Source organism: Ambystoma mexicanum, chromosome 9 (genome assembly GCF_040938575.1).
Source record: "Ambystoma mexicanum isolate Mex_15411 chromosome 9, UKY_AmexF1_1, whole genome shotgun sequence".
NCBI lineage: Eukaryota > Metazoa > Chordata > Amphibia > Caudata > Ambystomatidae > Ambystoma > Ambystoma mexicanum.
This window is the reverse complement of record NC_090931.1, coordinates 637,832,613-637,852,633: the sequence shown is the minus strand read 5'-3', so window position 1 is coordinate 637,852,633 and position 20,021 is coordinate 637,832,613. Positions and strand designations below refer to the sequence as shown.

General features: G+C 45.8%; 1 protein-coding gene across 1 annotated transcript in view; it reads left to right on the top strand.

Moving 5' to 3' along the window:
• The window catches only part of LOC138488402 (solute carrier family 13 member 2-like), a 418,056-nt gene that overhangs the window by 362,128 nt on the left and 35,907 nt on the right, over positions 1 to 20,021 (top strand). Inside the window, exon 9 of the mRNA XM_069615342.1 lies at positions 3,247 to 3,368. Coding sequence (XP_069471443.1) covers positions 3,247 to 3,368 — 122 coding nt within the window. The remainder of the gene's footprint in view (positions 1 to 3,246; positions 3,369 to 20,021) is intronic.

Sequence of the window (20,021 nt, the reverse complement as noted above, 5' to 3'; positions counted from 1 at the left end):
TGATCCGGCCTTCATTGTCCTTGCCTGAAGAAAGAACTGTCAAGGGCAGAACCTTCCTAAGTAGAATACCGATGCCCTCGAATTTGTGCAATAGGAGGTGGAAAAAAACAGAACCAACCTATCCTCTTTTCAGTTGATCTGCATTAATGTCCATTTGGAAAGTCTTGACTTGAATTGTTGAGGACCTACAACTAATATTCAGCATGGATGAAGAACTAAAAGAAATTTTCATTGAACCGACCCCTCAATTCAATATAAGCAACATAAATATAGCAGACTGCCTTACCAGAAACACATTGCAACAACAAATGAGACCTGTAACGTACCCATGCAATAAGAGGAGATGCAAAACCTGCCAACGCATCTGCGCTGAATCTGCTATAAAAAGCCCATTGAACCGAACTATATATATTCAAGGTAATTAGAACTTAAATTGTCCAACAGTGTATACCTCACCCAATGCAAGAAATGCCTGTGAGGAAAGTATGTAGGTGAAACTTGCCAGGAACTGCGCAAAAGAAAAAACATACACAGACAAAACATTGCAAACCATAAAACAGAAACACTGGCAAAACACCACTTTACACAAGATGAACACACACACTAAAGGACCTGTCAGTTTTGGTATTAAAGGTTTCACTCAAATACAAGACACAGAAGATAAACCATTTGAAGACACTCAACCTAAAGAACAACACTTTGACTAGAGACGTTGATTTTATATCTCACTATGGTGAACTTTGAATCCCAAACCATCAGGAAACATTCCATACAAACACGGGTAACGTACCCCTCAATTTCAAGTAAGGCCTATAATGCTGAATATACAGTTTCAGGATTTTTCCAATTGTTACTCGTTCACAGATCGATACCAATTGTACAGAAATAAGCTGCCAAATTCTTTCATCTTACAACTCTTTAGCTTTCCAAAGACAATGATGTAGACCAGACAATGCCGGTCGTTACAGGTCGACACAATGTGTTTCGGGCCAACACTAGGATATGGCCATCCAACAACGTTCCTCAGCAAGTTTTTTAATAGGCCTTCATCAGGACCGAATGCATTTACACAATGGGTTTACTCCAGTCACTAACCCTCACCAGTTCACAAACACCTAAAAAACGAGACACACCAGACAATACATTCTGGCTTAGGGAACCTTGAATGAATACAGATCTTAGTCTAGCCACATTCCACATCCCTACTAACCCTATGTGGCAATTAAAGGTGTCCAGCCAGTAAACATTTCCATAACCAACTTTGTTGCTCAAAAGTAGCACTGCTTCATTTGTGTTGAAGTCCTGCAAATAAATAATAAATACGATATATTTCACTGCTCAACTCATTGTGACGTGCAGTATATAACTAGTTCATAAAACTCAACAAGACAAATAGCCTACTGACCTCTGCTTCGTTATGTGTAGTGTCTAAGCGGATGGGAGCGGGAGATGCTCAAGGTTCTGAATGACTCTGAACTGTAATGGATGGATAATTGACCATTTTAGAATGTATGCATATTTTGCATTCTTACAGAATAAGTTGCCACGATTAATGTTCACATACTCTATCCTCAGGGCTCTCACAGCAACTGCAATCAAGTCTCTCATTACCTCTAGTACAGGTATTGGCCAAAGAGGAGCTTAATAGCTAGCTTGCACACAAGCAGACACACAAGGCCCACGCTTGCCGGGCAAGCTTATCATGTCTGACATAATCTCTCTGTACAAGGCGGGAATGAGATGAAATAATTTGGCAGCCTATTGCTGTACAATTGTTGTCGATCTGTGAACGTTTTACAATTGGAAACATCCTGAAACCGTACATTCAGCATTGTAGGCCTGACTTGAGATGGAGTGAGAAGTCTGCCATATCTCTCTTACTTGAAATAAAGGAATACTCAGTTCCATGAAATAATAGGCTTTTGCCTATTTGCCTATTTTATTGGCACTTTATACTAACCTCATGTTTGCACAATGTTCACATTTTGTAATATGTTGCACTTCTGCTATATTTGCACATATTTTGTGATTTATTCTAGTATGTCTATATGTTTATGTTATTCATTGTTAAAATTGAAATGAAGGTGTTTTTAGACAATCAGGCTCAGGTGTGATGCAGTTAAAATTGTGAATGCATCAGCTCACTTGTCCCAGAGCATATGGTGTTATAAGGGAGAGGTAGCTTTCTTCAAATGAGTTTTTCTTGTGTATGTTCTCCTCATTGAAGTCCAACAAGTCCCCTGTTAACAGATAATGTGGGACAGAACTGTGTTTTGATAAGCCCCTCAATTTCATACAGGTGTTAGTAATTATGCTCCCTTGCCAAGACATAGAAGTCACACAGCGTGTGAAGTGACAAAACAAAATGCATACCATTGTAAAGTCTTTTTTGTATGGTATTACATGTTACAACTACTGCAGTCAGTCAGCATTGTGCCTTCAGAAAAAGCAGTAACAATCTGAAATTGTTCATAGTTGATGCAGAGGTTTTAAGCAATTCAGCTGTACCTGAAAAATGAGTACACAAAGGCTATCACAATGCACCCTTTGTCTTTCTAATCCCTGCACCCTGAGACATTTTCACCATTAAGTTAACTAGACAACATTTTAGAAAGCACTTTTGACATGTGTGGGTAGGAATACAAGAATGGAATTCTTCAATTACGTAACCACAAGCATCTCTTTAAACAGTGTACCATTCAACAGTTATGTGTGCAGATGTAAAACTGTTTGATAAGATTATCACAGCAATGCATTCCTTGCATGTCAGCCTTGTAAAACTCTCAGATCTCTCCTGCCCCTCACTTTTGCCTGTTACCATCTGATGAAGAAGGTATTGAAACTTCAAAAGCTAATGCAGTCTCCATCGCAGCATAAGTTTTTCAATTAGCACAATTAAAGATATCAAAACCTGAAAGTTTGTGATAAAGAAATCTGCAAGTAAAAAGGAGGTGTTTATACTGTATTTGATTTGGATGATATAACATTTTTAGAAGTGTAGTACTTAGGAATTATATTTCAATAGTTAGACGTATTCAAAAAGAAAACCTGGCAGATATACAATTGTTGGATAAGATTGTCCTTGACTATGGAGAAGCCAGTCACATGACCGACTTTCATAAACCTCTGGGAATATTTGTGATCTTATTTAAGCATAGAGTGTTATAACAATTCTGGAGAAAAAAAAATGTCCTACCATATTTGTACTCCTAATAACCATTCTGTATGCCGCCACTACTACTGCAGGGGGTAAGAAGACGATTCGAGTGCCTCCTGCCCTGCTGAACTGGAAGACTGTACATGAGAAGATGCCATGGGGCATTGTGATCCTGCTTGGAGGCGGCTTCGCTCTGGCTAAAGGCAGTGAGGTAATAAGGTGCTCTTCATTTTCATAACCTAAATCTGAGTGATCAATCTTCTAAATCACATGTGCCCAACCGAGTGAGTCTAGCGGACCTCAGTATGTGTCCCAGTACACAATCTATGCCATAAAATAACCTTCATGAAATAAATGAACTTGTCATTAAGAGCTTGTGCTGCCAGACACATTCCAGAATAAGGCCCCTACTGTGTGTTTAAGAGGGACTCAATCCTTAGTGCAGACCCCAACTTTGTGTTGGAGAAATTCGCGTTTACTTTAATATGCCTGCGCATCTTGCCAAGGCTCCTTTGCCAAGAGTGACACATTGTTATTAAACAAAGTAAGTAGCCAATCCCAAAAGTGAGCAATGTTATGCATCCAAGATTTGCCTGCTGTTGGTTCTCAAGAGTGACCAGTGTCCTGAATCCAAGAGTGCCCCATGCTCTGTTCTCAAGACTGACTCTAGGCTCTCAAGAGTAAGCAAAGCCCCATACACAAGTGCATTCTCTGTCCTTTTCTACAGAATAACTGTAGTTTCACAAAAGTGACTGATATTCTATTTCCAAGGATAGACTGGTCTCGCTTCCGAAGTGAAGCCAGGGAGTAACTAGTGTCCTGTTACAAAGAGTGGTTTATTTTCAAGTGAGAACCAAGCTCTTAAGAGTGGCCAATGTCCTGTTTCCAAAGGATGGCCTTTTCTCAAGTGTAGCCCAAGCCTGCAAGAGGTGTGGTCTGTTTTGCGTCAATACTTCACAGGCAGAACAGAAGGAGGAAGCAATCAGGATGTCCGGACTCAGGAGTGAGGTAAGAGGCTTTATTTTGTTGTAGCGCTGCTGATGAACATGGGAACCGCACCAGCCACATGCTGAATTCCGGGCAACTGCCTGCTGCAGTCTCCTGCATGGCACGTCACCCAGGAGGATTCAAAGGATGCTCCTGCGTGACCCGCTGCACGAGGGACAGCAGCACAGCCACCCGCGAGGCCGCCATACACAGGAAGGTGCGGACGCAGCATCACGGGTAGCAAGTACCCCCGGCACATGGTCAATGTCCTTTTCTTTGGAGTAATTTACGGATCCAAGAGGGACCAATATTCCACTGCCTCTTCTCAAGGTTAAGATTGGGCCTCTTAACCCACCAAATGGTCAAGTCCAGTCCGGCCCTCAGAATCAGTTAACTAATATGCAGATTAGCTTTATTAAAACTCATTATATGTAAATGTTCCTTATGCATATTCATTATGGCCCCCTTGAAACCCTGACTGGATTTACTATACAGTGAAGCCAAGCAGAACCTTGATCACGAATGATCCATGCTTTCGGGAATAGATCAGTATTGAGTTTCCAAGTACAGTCCATTCCCTTCATTAAGAGAGACGTAAGGTTCAGACAGAAAATTAGGTAGTACGTAGATCATGTTCTCCCAGATCTGGACGAGTTCTAAATGGACCTTATAGGTGGGTTCCTGCCTGCGTCTCTAGTTCAATGCTTTCTGTGACGGCAAACATTTAAGTTCAACTGTGCCAACCCTCCCCTCTGCCCCACTTGCATTCCCAATCTTTTGACTTGCAACTGCAGCAGGGCAGTGAATCATAAAGGAATAACCAGAGGCATCACTTGACATCATTGTGATATCAGATTAGGCTTTCCTTCCCGTGGTCTTAAGAGAAGTGGGTATCTTTTTCTTGTGCGACCCACTGCACTATTGCTCATTTTATTTTATGTCTAAGGTTACCAGATGGCCCTATGTCACCCTACTCCAGTCCTAGACGTTACTATAGTTATAGGGTAGCCAGTCGTCCCGTCTTTTGCAGGACTGTCCCGCTTTAAAGGGTCATGTCCCACTTCCTGGACACAGGCTGCCCGGGGGAGTGAAAAGTCCTGACTGTGCTTCTGCCCTTTAGGTGGCCAAAGCGTCCCTGGCTTGGATTTCATGCGGTTTTCGTGCGATAGATCAAATGGCAAGGAAGCCCTTTACCTCCCTCCGGAGTTCTTGATCTTTGTAAGCAGAGCAGTATAATAATACAACTTGGAGGATGATGGGCCAGGCACCAGAGGGTACTGGGAGGGGCGTCTGTCCCCTAGGAAATCCGAATAATTGGTGAATAAATGGGAGGGGAGCATACGCCTGCATGCTGTGCAAAAAAATGACTCAAGCAGGTGACCTCATACTGTACTGCATTTTCTTTCAACATGGATACTGTTTTAAAAACCAATCGAGATTAGTTTAGGGTGCACATAGGTGTGCAGGGTGCTACTGCAATGTTCCATTCTGGATGGGGGAAAGTAAATGTATAATCATATTCTCTTTGCTCACCAGGTTTCTGTAACAATTCACTTACTGTGCAGGTAGTTATGTTATGTTATCTGCACTTGTAAAGCGCACGGTCGCCCGAAGGCATCATGGCGCTGAAGAGGGAGGGCTGACCAATTAATTCAAGGTCGCCATGACCCTTGCCAAGTCCACATATCCAACAATAGAATTTCACAAGCCAAATCAAGCTCCAAGGAAGTTTTTGCGATCCTTCGGAACTTTAATTGCAATACCCACACTAAGACTAATGTACCCCAAGATTCCGCATGTTCCCAAACTAGTCATGACGCCTTCACAGCTAAAGTTGCCTCGCATTTGGAGTCCAGTGCTCTGCATGAGTTTGGCGTCTCTCATTACCCTCCTACTCTGGCACCTTCACCTGTATTGTTGCCACCTTGCACAGCTTCTCACTTGAAGTCTAGTGTCCCACATGAGTTTCGTGTCTCTAATGATGCCTCTATTCTGGCACTCTCACCTGTGTCGTCTTCACCCGGCACAGCCTCTCACTCAGAGTCTAATGTCCCACATGAGCTTAGCATCTAGTATGATGCCTCTACTCTGGATCCCTCACCTGTGCCGTCTTCACCCTGCACAGTCCCCACCAGTCAGCAATCCACCCCAAAGCCGATTTTCTCCTTCACTCCCTGTACAATGACGGAAGTCAACAAGATTATTCTTGATTTGAAACCAACCACATGTAAGGGTGACACCTGTCCCTCCAGGTTGTTGGTTGAGTGCTTTGATACCATCGTCCCCTGGGTAACCAAGCTCATCAACCAAACCTTCCAGTAGGGACATGTACCAACCGATCTGAAAGAGGCATGGATTACTCCGCTTCTCAAAAAAGATAACCTCGATCCTCTTCAGCCCAAGCATTACCACCCTATAATCAATGTTTAGTTTCTACTCAAGGTCTTGGATCGGGTGGCATATCTCCAGCTGCAGAGATTTATTCAGAACTCCATCTTGGGGCTGCGCCAATCGGGCTACCTTGCCCGACATGGGACCGAAACTGCCATGCTCGATTTAATGTCCAACCTTGCGGCCATTATCAATTGGGGTCATCAAGCTCTTCTCATGTTACTCGATCTTTTGGCCGCGTTTGGTTTGCTCGATCATGAGCTGTTGGCATCTAGACTGCTATCCATGGTGGGCTGTACTAATCTGTCCATGCAATGGTTAGTCTCCTTCTCGAGTCCATGTATTGCTCGAGTTGCAATTCATGACGCTTCCGCCTGTCCCACTCTTCTCACACGGGGTGTCCCACAGGGTTCTTCACTGTCGCCTACCCTTGTCAACATTTATATTCTCCCTCTTCTCCTGTTGCTTGATGACCTGGTTGTCCGGTATACTAACTACGCCGATGGCACCCAGGTCATCCTTGAACTCTCTGGCATTTATGGCGAGGAATCTCAGGCCATCAATGCCATCTATACAATCATTCACTCTTGGATGGTGGAAAACTCTATGGCCCTCAACACGGACAAGACAGAGATTCTTATCGCTGCTTCAAAACAACATGCTTAAAAACCTTTCACCGGAATATGCCTCCTTTTTGATCTCTGATGTTACCATTTCCGTGGCCAAGAGCATTAAAACGCTTGCCGTTACATTCGATTCTGAGCTCACCACGAGGCCACATGTAGCCATGACCCATGCCTCTTGTGGCTGGATCAACAAGTAGCTGGGCTACTTGCATTCGTTTCTGTCCGTCAAAAATATGTCTATCCTAGCCTCTGCCTCAATCAACTCTAGGCTTGATTACTGTAATATCCTTTTGGCGGGCACTGTTCAATCCTATCTTGCCGCCCTTCAGGTCACACAAAATGGGGCGGTCAGAGCAGTGCTGGGCATCCCCAGATGGCATTCCATTACTGAAGCCAGCCAAAACCTGCACTGGCTTCTGGTTAATCACTGTGTCTCCTTTAAGATCTTGACACTTACCTTTAAGTGCTTGAGCTTGACAGCGCCCAACTATCTCTCTGAGCGCCTTCAGAGGTATGGCCCTGCACAATCTCTTAGGTCACTTGACCAAGCTAAGCTCAGCCATCGCAGATTCGCCTGGCCAAATTTGGAAAGACCATTTTTTATGTCTTGGCTCCTGCCACCTGGCACTCCATTACGCTGGAACTAAAAACGACCACGTCACTTGTTGATTTCAAAAAGAAGCTGAAATCTTTTTTCTTTAGGGCTCCCGAGATCTAGTGCTTACTTTGATCATTGATTCCGTACCACTGTCTCGTGTTTGTGTTTGTTGTTGTGTCTTTTTGTGCACCTTGAGGCCTACGGGCGATCTGGCGCGTTACTAAGAATTAAAATACATAAATATAAATAAATGTGTCCAAGTGCTTAAATCACAGACTGGGTCCAAATCCTGGAAGCAACACTTAACCAAGGTGTGTGACCCTGGACAAGTCATTTAATATTACTGTATGTTACCTGCCCAAAGTGAGAGTCTCTAGAAGTAACGCAGTTTGTAGCTTTTGCGATTTAAACAAAAAATCCTCTCTCATCGGTTGCTAGACCATGGAGTGTGTCCATATAATAATTGTGATCTTTCGTCATGCACAAGACACATTAAGTTGTGAGTTGACTTGCACACTTCTTTTAATGTCACTACCAATGATGCTCTAGAGTATCAGAGACTGATGATACTCCTTTATAATGTAATTTTTTCTGATGTCATTTCTGATCATGTCAATAGGTAGGCAAACGAGGGGGACTGCAGGACTTTTGCAACACAGGGCATCGGAAATCCCTGGACAGGCCATCAAAGGGGATCTAACAGGCCGGTTCCCTGTATGCCGAACTGTACTGTCATTTTATATTTTTGTGCTATATATCGGTGAGAATGCCTATGCCACTCCTGTTAACAAAAGGTGGACACTGCGGAAGGAGCAGCATAAACAACACTGTAGAGTCCGCGTGCGCCACAAACCTCTTCTGATGCGCCTCTTCCTCTAAATACTCCTGCGAAATCGTTTAGTAAAGTTGGTCCCCCTACTTTAGTCTCTCTTATTCAGTTGAAGTGACAGAATACTACATGTACCAGATTGCAACTGATTGAGAAATGAAAGCCCAGGAGGGAGTATGGTACCCACTGGTAATCCTGCTGACATCATATCATAGACCTTGATTAGATTCTGTGCACGTGGCTCTACAGAGAGGAGCAGTGGCCTTGTGGCTAAAATAGTAGATCGCTTAATTTCCCAAAATGTCAAGAACTTACAACTAGGGTGACCAGACGTCCCGGTTTTCCCGCGACTGTCCCGGTTTTTGGTGATCTGTCCCCCTTTCTCATGTGTTCCCATTGCAAAGTGCAGTGGTCCCAGTTTTTGGTAGTAGGTCTTCATGGCTGGCACAGGCAGGAATGCACAATCTCGCACAGAAGAAATGCTGCATTTTACAACTTAAGATAGTGTTAGTTTGTGATACATTAATTATAACCCCCTTCTCCTCCAAACGCTACTGAAGTGTAGTGCCTTTACAGCCACTTCCAAGAGCTAGTCCTAATTTTATGTTAGTTGCCCTGTCCGGTTTTAACTTTTTAAATCTGGTCACCCTATTTAGAACTGAATAAAAGTCACTAATCTGGAAGATATAAAACTAGAGATTACCATTTAACAATTTATGCCAAAATGACACTGAAAACGCCCCTTGAGCATTGCGTATGCAAGTCGTGTTTACAACTGATAAGGAAGGCACCTCGCTGAAAAGCTTTATCAAGGGTGACACATTGGATTCCCTGGTACCACTCTGCCATCTAGTGGCCATAAAGATTAACAGAAGAGGAATATGACGAAGCAGTGAATGTTTGAAGACAGGGGGTCATTACGACCCAGGCGGTAAGTACGCCAACTTTACCACCATGGTGTAAACTACGTTTACACCATGGTGGATGGCGGATTTACCGCCCCATTCCAAGGTGAGTGGGGCGGTAAATCCCCATTTCCCATTTTACCATTCCCATTTTTGCCCCATAGGGCATAATGGGAGTGGGGAAGGCGCTAATTACGCCACCGTAAATTACGGTGGCGTAATTAGCACCAAGGCGGTTTAGCGCCATGGATTTTAACGGCTGCTAGAAGCAGCCGTTAAAATCGGAATCAGGCGTTAAGGGTTAACGACGGCGTTAACCCTTAACGCCTGAGTTGTAATGAGACCCAGTAAGTAAGCACATTACTTTTTATATTTACATCCGATCTCATATGAGCCTGCAGTATCGTTAAAGAGTGGGGGAAGAATTCTTAGCAAATCCACTTTTTTTTCTTCTTATTTTAGACAAATAATTACCGTTATTTGCCACATCAGAGGAATGTACCCACCCACTCCACTCTGCACAGAACTGGGTGTACGAGGCTTGCGTGCCCGGGACTCAGCAACCACTAGGCAGTGGCGCGTCCATACTCTTTTGAGTGGGGTGGCCAAAGTGGGGCACTGACTGATGCAGGGGTGTCATGAAGTACGAGCGCACACACATAATTATCATAGTTAGCATAATGGGCTGGCACCTGGGAAGGCCAATCAGATTCCGGGGGTTGCATGTGCACTTTCAGGCCACTCCCTAGGCACGCCACTGTCTTTAGATCAGTGGTATTCAAACTTTTTAAAAATGGATCCCCTCTTCCACCTAATGTTAAATATTGCATCACAATAAGCTATTATATTTTCCATCGACAACTAGCTAACACTTGAACCACAAGTAAATACGATAATTAAGAAATGTTTTATCATCTTCACATGATCAAAAAGATTCTACCTTTCCTCTCTTTCACGCATAAAACACTTGCCATCATCTCCCTCATCATGTCCAGGATAGACTACGCCAACTGCATATACCTTGGAATGCTGGAGAACTTACTGAGGAAACTGCAACCTATTCAGAATGCAGCTGCCAGACCTCTCCTCAAATACTCCCAAAGAGACCACATCACACCAGCGCTAAGGATGCTACATTGGCTCCCAGTCAAAAAATGAATCACCTTCAAAACAATGTTCATAACACAGAGAGCAATCCACTGCCTAGTAGCGGAATTCAGACAAAAGAAAATTACCATCTACAAACCAACAAGAACACTTAGATCCAGCAATGACATTGGCCTAGAACCTACACGAGAACAAAACATGGAGGATCAGCCTTCTCTTGCATACCTGTAAAATTCTGGTACTGCCCCCCGAGAGAAATACGAACTACAGAGGACCATGTAAAATTCAGAACACTTCTAAAAACCTGGCTCTTCAGCTCCGAAGGGGGTCAAAATGACTGAACAACAACTAGGCACCACAAAACAAACAAATACACAGAAAAGGAGCACAGCAAAATCAAGGAGGGAATGAACACACCAGACATCAACCGAAACAGAGCAAAGGAACCGACTCCCATCAACCAATCCCAACCTCCTCCCACTTCCATCTCTTTTCCTCCCTCCTGTCTCTCAATTTCTCCCTCCGCCTGCAATCTTGGCATTTACTTTGACTATTCTCTCCTTTGACCACCACATCTCACTTACATCCCGTGCCTGTCGATTTAATCTCTACAACATTTGCAAAGTCTGCCCTTTTCTCACTGTCCACGCTACAAAACTCCTCACTAGTCTTCTCTCGATTATTCTATTGGTCTGTTCTGTTCTTTGGTCTTCCCCACTCACGCCTTGCTCCTCTTATATCTATCATTCTTCAATTCGCTCACTCTGTCTTCTCTCCTACCATGACCAATTTCTCCTTCCCTGGCCTCTCTTGGCTGGTTGCCTTTCTATTCTCAACTTAAATACAACTTTCTCTGTCTTGTGTTCAAATGTCTCTATGGCCTTGCTCCTCACTAACTTGCATCTCTCCTTTCTTTTTACTCTCCATCTTGCCCCACTAATATCTTTAGACTCAATGTCCCACATCCCCCTTATGTCCATTCCCGTTTTCACTCGTTCCAGCTCCTAGTCCTTCTTCACTGGAACATGCTTCCCCTGTCTCTTTGCTCCATTACTTCCTATCATCTGTTTTCCGTTCCTCTATAAAAAAAAAACCACATGCTACAGTCCTGTAATTGATTTAATCTGCTTATGAACACTGATTCACTTACTCTTATATACGCTAATTGATTGTTACTGTTTATGAACACTGATTGACTGATTACTCCCAGGAATGCTAATTGATTGTTACTATTTATGAACACAGTTTGAATGTTACTGTTTATGAACGCTGATTTGCATTCTGATTCATTATATTGTTGACTGTTCTATGTAAAGCGCGTTGGACAAAGGCGCTATATAAAACACAATAAATACAAATACCAATACAAACACAATACAGTAAGCCAAACCAGACAAAACCCAGCAAGTGTCATGATCTGCCAAGCCCTCCCTTTTTGGACTTCATGGTCCATGATGCACCGCGGTATTAACTCTGCGGTTCTACCAACATGGCCAGCGCTTCCAAAGCGCTGTACTCCAGCCTTTGCTTACTATGGTCAGCTTCCTAGAAAAAGGCCACACCTCTGCGGCGCCGCGCATCTCAACGCTACTGCTTGGTGTAGCTAGACATGCGTTCCGGAGTTCGCCTAGTGCTCTCCTTGTTACCCTATTTTCTTCCTTCCTTCCTGGTGCTTATTTATCCTTTCCCTTTACCTGTTTTCGTGGACTACTCCTGGAAATTCCTCGTGCTCAGAGTCTATTCCTGACTCCTTCGAGCCGACTCGTCGGCATCCTGGTTCTTCGCCCGGACACTGAACGCTTCCGTTTGGAAGGCTGCAAGCTCACGATGGACTCCGAAGACCCGCGTCCAAGTTTATATAAGTCCCGGACAGTAAGCAACAAGGAAGTTACGTCCAAGAGCGTCACAAGAAAGGAAAAACAGGTGAGAAGGGGAGAAACTTGTGACAGCAAGAGAAACGAGAGGGGAATACAACCACTAAAGTACTCCAGGAAAACACTCAATTGAATAACCTGATACCATAATCCGACCGACATTTAACCTACCCACATAGGCCAGCCTTATCCAGCATACACACTATTTTTGTAAATCAGCCACTCTCGCACTTAGCATGTATGTGCAGGTTAGCGGCTTTTAGCATCCAGTCTAATAGTATGAGGAAGCCCCATGTTGTGCCCTGAAGCAGACACTATGGGCCTCATTACGACCCAGGCGGTAAGTTACCGCCTGGGCCGTGACTTTACCACCATGGCGTAAACTACGTTTACGCCATGGTGGTTGGCGGACTTACCGCCCCATTCCGACCTTGGCGGGGCGGTAAGTCCCCAATCCCCATTTACCCTTCCCCATTCCCATTTTTGCCCCATAGGGCATAATGGGAGTGGGGAAGGCGTTAATTACGCCACCGTAAATTACGGTGGCGTAATTAACTCCATGGTCCCTTAGCGCCATGGATTTTAACACCTGGTGTTAAAAGCTCCATGGCGCTAAGGGACCTCGTACTCAGGCGGTAAGGGTCGGCGCTGTTTACGGCGCCGTAAACCCCTTACCGCCTGAGTTGTAATGAGGCCCTATATAACTTCTGCATCGTGCTGGGCCAATTGAGACTGATTAATCGGGGTGGCAAATGTATCAAACCTAATAGACTGATGGGAGCAGGAACTGTAACACACCCAGATGCATTAACTAAGAGTGGGTCGCACTGGGATGGAGGGCGGGGGATGGAAGAGACATCTCACTTGAAAGGGTGATTGCAGGCCAGAAATGTATCTCACCTTGATAGAGTGCTGAAGATGGGAAGCGTACCTCACTGGGATGGACGAAGAGAGGAGGGAGATGTATCACACTTAAATGGGCGGCCGACAGCATGAAATGCGTCCCACATAAAGGAGTGGGTTTGGGGACAGTAACCGTGCTGCACGCGGATTGAGTTTGGGGGACAGTGAACGTGTGTATCCTGGAGGAATTTGTGGAGGTGGTAATTGATTTGCACTAGAATGACCAACAGGGGAAAGAGATATATGTTGCATTTAGTCAGGATGTCGGGGTAGGAAATGTATTGCCACTAACTAACCATAATATAAACTCACCCCTCTACATACGCCTTTTCACACAGAACTTAACACAACCATACCTCTACAGCACTATAAACCGCATGCACTTCACAACACCCCAACAAGAAAACAAACCATGCAAATCTCACTGCAACACCACATGACGCGTACCAACAGAAAAGGCACCCAAGCTCAGTAACCAGTTTCTCTGAAGTGAAGCTGCCAACAGCACATCACAGCTCTCTTGCTCTTCTCTCACTCAATCTGACGAACAAACCTCACCACCCTCCTTGCATTGCAGATCCGCCAGAGCGCCAAGTGACCATGCAGGTGGCAGCAGTGCCCGGTACAAGAGCCTTTAACATAAGTATGGTTTTCAGGGAATACTGAAAAAAATAACGTAAATGACCCCTGTGATCGTTTTCATATGTTCTCAGGGACTCCTATAAACACCAGTGTTTATTATCATGTATTAATTGCAGCCCAATCTCTAAGTGTGAGAGCGGGATTTCGAAACGCTGCAGTTCGGTGTCATCTTGTTTCCAAGACAGACGCATTGAGCTATCCTCTCAGCTCTGCCTGTGCATATCTGTTAGGCCGCACATAGAGGATCCTTCAACGTCTAAACCACATAAGCACAAATAAGAAAGCAAAGCACTCTCTTTAAACATGTCTTCTCGGGTTTCCTTCACTTCTCCAAACTTTCATCAGCACTTCGTTTTTATTTAAAGGACACAAGCCGGAAAAAATAAAACAAGGAAAAGCAATGGGATGGTGCTTGGTCTGATGCGCCCAAGGTGTCCACTGGAGATGGCCAGAGGCATGGACACAGTTTCTGGAGGATTTTAGGTCGAATGAAATGGGAATTTAAAAGAAGCAGCCAGCAAGATTGTTTAACTCTGCATTTGCACTTTGAGATATGACAAAAATGCTGCTGGAAGGTCAAATGGCCGCCGACACATGATTTTCCAGGGCAATGCAAAATGTGCGGCTGTGCGCGCTCTTATATTAACCGAGCAGCTGAAGGGGGACGCAATAGAGAACCACAATGTCTAACATCTTTAGGGAAATTAAGTTGATGGGCGAGGACAGGTGTAACAAGTAACAAAGTGTGGTCTGGTGTGTCTGAAACACACAGTGGAAAGTGTGTGCTCAGGAAAGAAGAGAGTCTTTCTCCCCTTTCACTGGTTCTCGCCGCTCCTGCTGACGCCTGCCTTCATATCCACCCAGAAGAGCAGAGTGTAGCAGAGTGTAGTCAAGTGGCTGGTGTGTCTGAAACACATTGTGGAGATTTTATGCTGTGGAGAGAAGAGAGTATGTCTCCCCTTTCATTGGTTCTCGCCCCTCCTGCTGACGCCTGCCTTCATATCCACCCGGAAGAGCGTAGCGTAGCGGAGTGTGGTCAAGTGGCTGGTGTGTCTGAAACACATCGTGGAGAGTTTATGCTGCGGAGGGAAGAGAGTATGTCTCCCCTTTCATTGGTTCTCGCCCCTCCTGCTGACGCCTGCCTTCATATCCACCCGGAAGAGCGGAGCGTAGCGGAGTGCGGTCAAGTGGCTGGTGTGTCTGAAACACATTGTGGAGAATTTATGCTGCGTAGAGAAGAGAGTCTTTCTCCCCTTTCATTGGTTCTCGCCCCTCCTGCTGACGCCTGCCTTCATATCCACCCAGAAGAGTGGAGCGCAGTGGAGTGTGGTCGGATCTCTGGTAATAATAATAATGATTTAGCATTCATATAGCGCTACGAACCCTCAGGCATCTGAGCACTACTTATTATTACTCACGGTGTGTGGTGCTCATTTATTGACAAAAACAAAGAGGTGATGGCTGGAAGGTTTAGACTTAATCTTAACCACTGGCAATGCTCTGGGCAACCCTCCAGACCACCGTTCTTCGCCTGCCAAGCCATTACAGAAGGGAAAGACCATATGCAAATCAGGCTTGGCCCCACCCCAAGCCGGGCCTAGAGACCCAAGCTACTCCTCACTGATGACGCCCAACAAGGCTGAAACATGTCTGGGGATGCTTGTGGTCTCGTGCAGAAGGGATGTGACCTAGCAGTTCGGGCTGGACTGCCCCTTTTGGGGTAGGACCAAGCCTGATTTGCATATGGTTTTTCCCCTTCTGTAATGGCTTGGCAGGCTGAAAAACGATGGTCTGGAGGGTTGCCCAGAGCTTTGCCAGTGGTTATGATTTATTCAAAACCTTCCAGCCATCACCTTTCTGTTTTGCTAAAGTCACCCCGAGTGGGACGGGTATGCCCAGACGTGGGTCCCGAGTCTGCTGGGCCTAGAGACCAAGCTACTCCTCACTGATGACGCCCAACAAGGCTGAAACATGTCTGGGGATGCTTGTGGTCTCGTGCAGAAGGGATGTGACCTAGCAGTTCGGGCTGGACTGCCCCTTTTGGGGTAGGACCAAGCCTGATTTGCATATGGTTTTTCCCCTTCTGTAATGGCTTGGCAGGCTGAAAAACGATGGTCTGGAGGGTTGCCCAGAGCTTTGCCAGTGGTTATGATTTATTCAAAACCTTCCAGCCATCCCCTTTCTGTTTTGCTCATTTATTGACCCCAGAAGGATGAAAGGCTGAGTTTGGCGCTGCTGGGATTCGAACCTGCATCAGCAGGCTCTGCATAGATGTCAAAGCGAGCGCTCTACTCGCTGTACTATCGGACCGCGTGTCTGAAACACACCGTGGAGCGTTTGTGCTATGGAGAGAAGAGAGTCTTTCTTCCCTTTTACTGGTTCTCGCCCCTCCTGCTGAAGCCCGCCTTCATATCCACCCAGAAGAGCTGAGCATAGCAGAGTGTGGTCGAGTGTCTGAAACACACCATGGAGGGTTCGTGCTGCAGAGAGAAGTCTTTCTCCCCTTTCAATGGTTCTCGCCCCTCCTGCTGATGCCCTCCCTCATATCCAAACAGAAGAGCAGAGTGTAGCGGAGTGTGGTCGAGTGTCAGGTGTGTCTGAAACACACAGTGGAGAGTTTGTGCTGCGGAAAGAAGAGAGTCTTTCTCCCCTTTCACTGGTTCTCGCCCCTCCTGCTAGCGCCCGCCTTCATATACACCTAGAAGAGCGGAGCATAGCGAGTGTGGTCGAGTGTCTGGTGTGTCTGAAACACACCGTGTAGAGTTTGTGATGCAGAGAGAAGAGAGTCTTTCTCCCATTTCACTGATTCTCACCCCTCCTGCTGGCGCCCGCCTTCATATCCACCCAGAACAGTGGAGGGTGGCGGAGTGTGGTTGAGTTTGTGGTGTGTCTGAAACACACTGTGGTGAGTTTGTGCTGCAGAAAGAAGAGAGTCTTTCTCCCCTTTCACTGGTTCTCGCCCCTCCTGCTAGCGCCCGCCTTCATATACACCTAGAAGAGCGGAGCATAGCGAGTGTGGTCGAGTGTCTGGTGTGTCTGAAACACACCGTGTAGAGTTTGTGATGCAGAGAGAAGAGAGTCTTTCTCCCATTTCACTGATTCTCACCCCTCCTGCTGGCGCCCGCCTTCATATCCACCCAGAACAGTGGAGGGTGGCGGAGTGTGGTTGAGTTTGTGGTGTGTCTGAAACACACTGTGGTGAGTTTGTGCTGTGGAGAGAAGAGAGTCTTTCTCCCCTTTCACTGGTTCTTGCCCCTCCTGCTTACACCTGCCTTCATACCCACCCAGAAGAGCAGAGCTTAGCCGAGTGTCTGGTGTGTCTGAAACACTGTGGAGAGTTTGTGCTGCAGAGAAACGAGTCTTTCTCCCCTTTCACTGGTTCTCGCCCGTCCTGCGGATGCCTACCTTCATATCCACCCAGAAGAGCAGAGTGTGGTCGAGTATCTGGTGTGTCTGAAACAAACTGTGGAGAGTTTGTGCTGCAGAGAGAAAAGAGTCTTTCTCCCCTTTCACTAGTTCTCACCCCTCCTGCTGACGCCCGCCTTCATATCTATCCAGAAGAGCAGAGCGTAGCAGAGTGTGGTCGAGTGTCTGGTGTCCGGTGGGTGGAGGGCCGCAGGTCCCATAGAAGAAGGCAGGACCTTGAGGAGTTCAAAGGTCAGGATAGACAGCGATAAACTAAAAAGCCTGAAGCTGGTTAATCCGATGAGCACCCCATCAACAGAGACCCAGGCGTCAAGTACGGCAGAGACGGGTAAGAACTTCAGCAAAACCACTTCTTTGAACATTTTGCTGTTACCTTCTCCGAAGCCCCTGCTTTTGGGGAAAGTGGTGCCCCCCCCCACCTGCCCAATCATTCACATCTCCTTTGCAACAACCTGCGTCCCCAGGAATTTTACCTTCATCCCCGTCTGTGAGGGTCCCTGAGGGAGGAGAGGCGATCGCTGTGGGGAATCTGGCACGCTTACTTCCAGGGCCCCGCCGTTTGTTTTTGGTTCTGGGACATTGATTAAGCACACACATTTGCCTTGGCCGCTGGCGCAGGGCAAGCTGGATGTAACATTTGAGCAGGCACAGCGGAGCCCAGTACAAGTTTTAAGAATGGGCCCTTTAATTTATGACCGCCAATCCCCGATCTCACAGGGGTGTGGCATGGAAGCTGATGAAAGTACGCCATGTCCGGCAGCTCCGGAATTACCAACTGCCTTGGCTTCTTACAAACTTGGGTGGCGGGTGGATCAACATAAGCTAATATTGCCAACAACAGCCGGGAAAACATTATCAACAAAGGTGCAGATGCATGGGGTCCCCAGGCCAGATCTTACACCTGTAAAGAATAACCCATTTATAGGGCTCAACAGCCATGACAAAATTGGTTATGTCTCCAAATTAGAATATGAGTTACAATCATGGGCCTCCAAGAATTACAAAAAAGTTTTCAGCAGGCCATGTTAGTAAAGCCAGGAAATACCCTGGCTTCGTCTTACAACGAAAGTGTACCATAACTTACTAATACCAGCAACGGAGGTGAGGATTTCCTGAACAAAATCTGTAAACTGGCTGGGCGGCCAGCGGAAATCATTCAATCAGCAGGGAAACCAGAAAAGTCTGTGAGGCAAACCCCTTGCCAAGTGTTCCCTAGACCCCTGAGACCGGGCAACTCTTTAAACAGGAAGACGGTAAAACAGGTAAAACCACGCAAGTCTACCGTAAAATGATCGCAAGGGGCAGTCGAACCAGTGACTCATATTGCCTTAATTATTTCAGCCTAAACCATCTAACACTTTGAGCGGTTTATCCCCGGGGGATTTATCGGACGCAGAAATGCTTGAGGGCTTGCATGTTCTTGGTTGGAGTGCAAAGGAGATTCTTTGAAACTCAAGTAAAATCGTTAGTAGACTGGGAATGGAAGGGCGCCCCATTTTTAGCCACATAAACGAAATTAAACATACACTACAAGAAGCAAGATTAGAGTCCATCGCCAAGCCGATGGTTAACCATCATGAAACTGTCCTCACGGTAGTTCAACTCAGTGAAACTGAGCCAGTGAGCCCTATTAACAACATGAGTGAGATTCAGATTCCATAGGGCTGTTGGTCTAGTGAACATCTTGCGAGTTCCCTGACTCAAGGTCCAGTTCAAAAACAGGTGGCGATCGGGCCTGCCCAGCAGCAGACAAGCAGAAAGCACGGCATGGCCGTGATCCATCCAGCCCCCGCAGAGTGACCAGAGAATGGCACGACCCCTCGGGGGATAACGACTTATCCGAGCTTCGTCTACATGTTGACAGGGAAGCTCAGCAATGTTTGGACGCAGATCAAACTATGTTCAATAAGCGATTCTCTCAGCCTCCAAGAACCAGAGCTTCCTTGTTTTATCCCGGAGTGAATTTTTCTAACGCAAATATGGCTGAGCATAGGGCATGTCCTGAGCACTCGATCGTGTCGACAAAAAATAAACGAGATCTACTCATGATGATGTCAATGATAACTATAGCTCTGGCCCCCTTTACAGAACTTTATGAAAATGTAAAGGACACACTAAAGGACCACACGAGACTACTAGCAACGATGCACACAAAACGTATTTTTCTGGAGGGTTTTATAACGGCCAATGGGCAAAGAACTCAATCAAATCACGACCTAAGCCCTCAAAAAAGTAGTGATGCACAATTTAACAACGCTAGATATCCAACGAGATCGACTCAAGCAATGCAGACCCTGAATATCATGCCCCAAGTGGATCTAACAGAAGAAACAGTCCATCTCTTAAAAATAAAAAAGCACCAACGACGAGGTCTCCTTATGATCCTTCTAAAAACAATCGAGCAGCATGTGTAATTTCAGAACCTGAAGCAGAGGAAATTCAAACAAGGCCAGCTTGTGTGGGGGACCTCGTAAACCAAGCTTTTGCAATCTTTGAACAGAAGAAAACACTGTCCAGTCGGGACAATGTTCAGATGGAGAAGCATCCTCCCCCTATTAGTAACCAACAAAGATCCA